Here is a 5000-nt window from a genome sequence, read left to right on the forward strand (position 1 = left end):
CCTCTATACCTGCGTGAATTATTTTTGAGTATACATTGTCTGGGAGACTTTCTTATAGTAGAGGAAATAGCTAAAAATTTTTGTCTGCTATTTCTAAAAGTTCGGTGTGTGGTAAAGTAAACTATTTTACTGAACCCTAATTATATAACATAATATATATATATATATATATATATATATATATATATATATATATGCACATACATGTATGTAGTATGTGTGTGTGTGTGTGTGTGATATTGATTTTGACTTATAAATAGGTTTCCTTTGACTAATAGAAACAAATTAACATCGGCTGTGCAAGGAAGTAAAGTTTGGATGATCGAAGACAAATTAAAGTATTATGAAAAAAAGAAACTATATATTTACAAATTTATGACATCGGCACAGTCCAAGAATGCAGTCTCCTCGGCCGGAACAGACACTTGAAGTGTTACTGTAATAAAACAAAGACACAAAAAGATAATTGCAATTATATGTTCTTTGCCAACAGCTGAAACATATATACATGTGTGTGTGTGTGTGTGTGTGTGTATGTGTGTGTGTGTTTGTTTATGTACATGTCATGTATGTATGAATGAAAGTAAATATTGATTTCATAAATAAATGACAACATTTGAAGAATCAAGTATTTTGCCCATAAATATTGGGTCATGCCATAAATAATGCGATCTTATCAATTGCATGAACTAAAAGTCAGAGGGAATGGGATAAACTATCTGCATCAACTTACTATAAAACCTTGGACTTATCCTTAGTGCAAGTTCTGAAGAGTGCAGTTTGATTTTTACAGTTATTTTTCAAAGCTATAATGGAAGTGACAAAGGAGCATATTCAGCATATTTTACTTTATGCATTCAATAAGGGCAACTATGCAACAGAAAGTGCAAGGAATATTAAAGCAGTATATGGGGATTGGACAATAAACCAGTGTCAATGATGGTTCCAGAAATTCTGTGCCAGAAACTACAGCCTAAAAGATTTGGACTGAATAGTGACTGATGACGAGAAATGGGTTCTCTAAAAAAATGTCAAGCGGCAAAGACAGTGGGTAGGGAAAGGAGAAACATGGGCACTCCAGGCTAAAGAAGGTCTTCGCCCATGTAAAGTATTGTTATCTGTTTGATGGGATATGAAAGGTTTAGTCTACTTTGAACTTTTAAACCCAAATCAAACAATAACAAAGGAGATCTACTGCAAGCAGCCTGAGCAGCTTAAGTGTCAGTGCTAGAAGAAAGACGACCCTCTTTGATTTCAAGACGAAAGGTGTTCTTCCATCAGAATAATGCTCGGCTACATACTACAGCAATGATGACATTTCAAAGGTGGGAACAGTTTGAATGGGAAACTATACCCCACCCTCCAAATTCGCCAGATATTGCCCCTTCTGATTATCATTTATCCTGCAGTCTTCAAAATTATTTGGACAGAAAAAATATGAATTCTGTAGATGAGGTCTGAACAGTACTGGAGGAGTATTTTTCATCACGGACAAGTGAATTTTGAAAGAGGGTCCTTGCAAGTTTACCAGATAGATGGAAGAGCATTGTAGAAAAGGAAGGAGAGTATAATTTAGATTAAAAAAGAATTTTGTTTATCTTAATTTGAAAAATAAAAGAAGTATAAAAACCTGCATTATTTATGGGATGACCCAATATAATGAAATGCCTGCATTGGAGTTGAATACAAGACTTTTGAGTTGACCATTAGGCTATTGTTAATGTATTTAATTTGGTGAATAACAAATATCTAGTTAGAAATACTTAGATTATATAATATTAGTACAAATACTACTATTGTTTTGATAATTTCAGCAAATATAGAAGATAACTCTGAGTATGTTCCAGTTTTATTAGATTTCCTTTGTTAAGCATATACTTCACTGTACTAACTGAAATTGTGATGAGAGAATAACAATATTGTACATATATAGGTGTGAAACATTAGCATATTTAATAAAAGTGTATCATTATGCTATGCATGAGAGTCCAACACCTGTTCACTTAAATATTTGATCTCTACCAACTTTCTTAGAGAAGAAACTATGGTACACAAGAAAGGCTCAATATAGAGTAGTTTATCTGCTCTGGGAATGACAGATTTAATAGCATCTATTAGATTATATGAAAAAGAAAGGAAATGAATGACAGAAAAAAAGACATTTATAAAACATGAAAAATGATATTCTTGAAATAGAGAAATAATAAGGCAATGGGTTAATGAATTACTGAAACTGTAGGCAATTTTAATTGGATGGTTGATGGTATACGTTTCAGCCTTTTGAGATTTGGGTTCAAATCCTACCATGGTCTATGTGGGTGGTACATTTAACTCATCATCTCACATCTTCAGTGCATTTAGTGGCATCTACTTTGTTACAAGCATTCAGGGCAGGTTATCTGTTTGAAGATACCTCTTTTTCCCTCTCATACAAGTCTTGAAGGCCTATGGAAGGTCATAGGGAATGCTTTCCCTGTTGATTAAAAACAATTAAAATGCCATCAATCATAAGTGGACCTATCATCTGAAAGACATACCATTCCATCAGTGATATTAGTCTGAGTTTGTTAACAAAGATTCAGGCTTTGACCATTCAGATCTAAACAGATACCATATTCAACAATACAAAATGATGACACTACATGATTAATAAAAGTTTCAGTATCTTGGAATATAATGTTCACATCCTCTAGTGTGCAGGGAAGCTAGGGTTTGCAGCAACAGTACAACAACAGCAACAACAGTCAGATAATGTTCCTATGTCCATGTGAAACATATGGAAGGATCAAAGTAAATCAAATAGCTTATATAGAAATAGTGTTAGCGACAAACAACACAAAACATATTCATGTATTAAATATATAGATACATACTACCATCAACCTCACCAACTGTTCCATCATGCTCAAAACTTTGATATGAATCTCACAAAACTAACTATAATAATTCCTTGCCAAGCATCACTTCACCATCATAACTATACCAAAAACAATCTCCCATTTCACTTCTGGGTACAAGATAAGAAAAATACAACATATATGATATGAATATTATATCATGTGCTTTAACTTTCCATTAGACACTGGAAGAGCAATAAAAAGTCTCAAGGCCAATCAAAAACAAACATACACTTAGAACATTTATGACCTCAAGAATTATTGCATTATTCAATATCTTCAAGTGTTCATATCTTGTACCAATAAAAAGGTTTCTATTTGTTCACTCTATTGACCAGAAATAGTAACAACATTTCCTTAAAGTCATAACCAAACATCTTGAGAAAAAGGACACATGAGATAATGTAGTTCTAGAACTCAGAATGTAAAGTACCATAACGAAATATTAGTTTCATATTTTGGCACAAGGCCATCAATTTCGTGGGAGGGTACTAGTCGATTACATCAACCCCACTGTTCAACTGTTACTTATTTTATCAACCCTATAAGGATGAAAGACAAAGTTGACTCACGATTTGAACTCAGAGCATATAAAAGGACAAAATTTTCTAAACCATAACTAAATATTACAAAGCATAATCTCTGACAGATCTAATATATTAATTTACACATTAGTGGTGCAAGCATGGCTGTGTGGTTAAGCAGTATACTTTGCAACCATGTGGCTTCAGGTTCAGTCTCACTGCACAGCACCTTGGACAAGTGTTTTCTACTATAGTCCTAAGCTGACCATTACCAAGTACTCAGATTTCAGATTATGAAAATCAGATAAAATTAAAACAGTTACCATAAACTTGAGAAACACTCATCAGAAATAAATATACATAGCCCATCCTTTATGCATATCCTTAAAAGATACAATAATAATTTGTTCTTTGACATCACCATTGTTTACATTCACTTTCCAACTCACGACCCGGATTCAAACTGTTACTCTCAACACTCTAGTACCTTACTACTTACAAATGTTACATAAAGATTAATGATGCCTTCAATACACTTACAAAACAAAAGCCTTAAAAACAACCATTGATATCAACTTTACTACCTACTTATAAACAAAATACTAACAAACTGTTTTGGAGGCTTCAAATTCTATGTAGACTATATCTAGAATCTCCAAGTTCCTAAGTGGTGTTCCATCAGATTCCATCTTTTCACCAGCTTTTTCCAAAAAACATACACACAGCAACATCGGCCACACATGCAAATGATATTAAAGTAAAATTCTCTCATCACTCCCCAGGTATAACAGCAAGCACACCTACTCCAACCTACAAACCTGGATCCAAATAAATACATTCAAAGTAGCACATACTAAATCTATGAACTTCCTTCTTACCAGATTGTCCAATACATCAACCTATCATGCTCAACAGCATAAACAACATAAATAAAGAAGAAAAACATTCTAGAAATCATGTTATAATCATCATCATCATCGTTTAACATCTGCTTTCCATGCTTGCATGGGTTGGACGATTTGACTCTGAGGGCTGGCGAACCAGATGGCTGCACCAGGCTTCAATTTTGATCTGGCAGAGTGTCTACAGCTGGATGCCCTTCCTAATGCCAACCACTCCAAGAGTGTAGTGGGTGCTTTTATGTGCCACCAGCACGGGGCCAGTCAGATAGTACTGGCAACGACCTCACTCAAATCTTTTGCACATGCCACCGGCACACGTGACAGTAAGGCGATGCTGGTAACAATCACGCTCGAATGGTGTCTTTTATGTGCCACCGGCATGGAGACCAGATAGCTGCTCTGGCAACGATCACGCTCGGATGGTGCTCTTAACACCCTACTAGCACGGGGCTCGAGTTCCAGTAAGGCGATGCTGGTAATGGTCACACTTGAATGGTGCCTTTTATGTGCCACTGACATGGAAGCTGGTTAGCTGCTCTGTCAATGATCACACTCATATGGTGCTCTTTGCACTCCACTAGCATGAACGCCAGTCATCGAATTTGATTTTGTACAATATTTACAACACAAAAAGAAACATAATAGAGAGCTTGTTAATGAGAGCAAATGTGTTCAAA

General features: G+C 35.0%; 1 protein-coding gene across 2 annotated transcripts in view; it reads right to left on the minus strand.

Moving 5' to 3' along the window:
* Window positions 1-5000, minus strand: part of LOC115212997 (tenascin-X) — a 113380-nt gene that overhangs the window by 13706 nt on the left and 94674 nt on the right. For both annotated transcript variants that reach the window (XM_036506804.1, XM_029781887.2), the window contains exon 33: window positions 370-436. In XM_036506804.1, coding sequence (XP_036362697.1) covers window positions 370-436 — 67 coding nt within the window. The remainder of the gene's footprint in view (window positions 1-369; window positions 437-5000) is intronic.

This window comes from Octopus sinensis, linkage group LG1 (genome assembly GCF_006345805.1).
Source record: "Octopus sinensis linkage group LG1, ASM634580v1, whole genome shotgun sequence".
Lineage (NCBI taxonomy): Eukaryota > Metazoa > Mollusca > Cephalopoda > Octopoda > Octopodidae > Octopus > Octopus sinensis.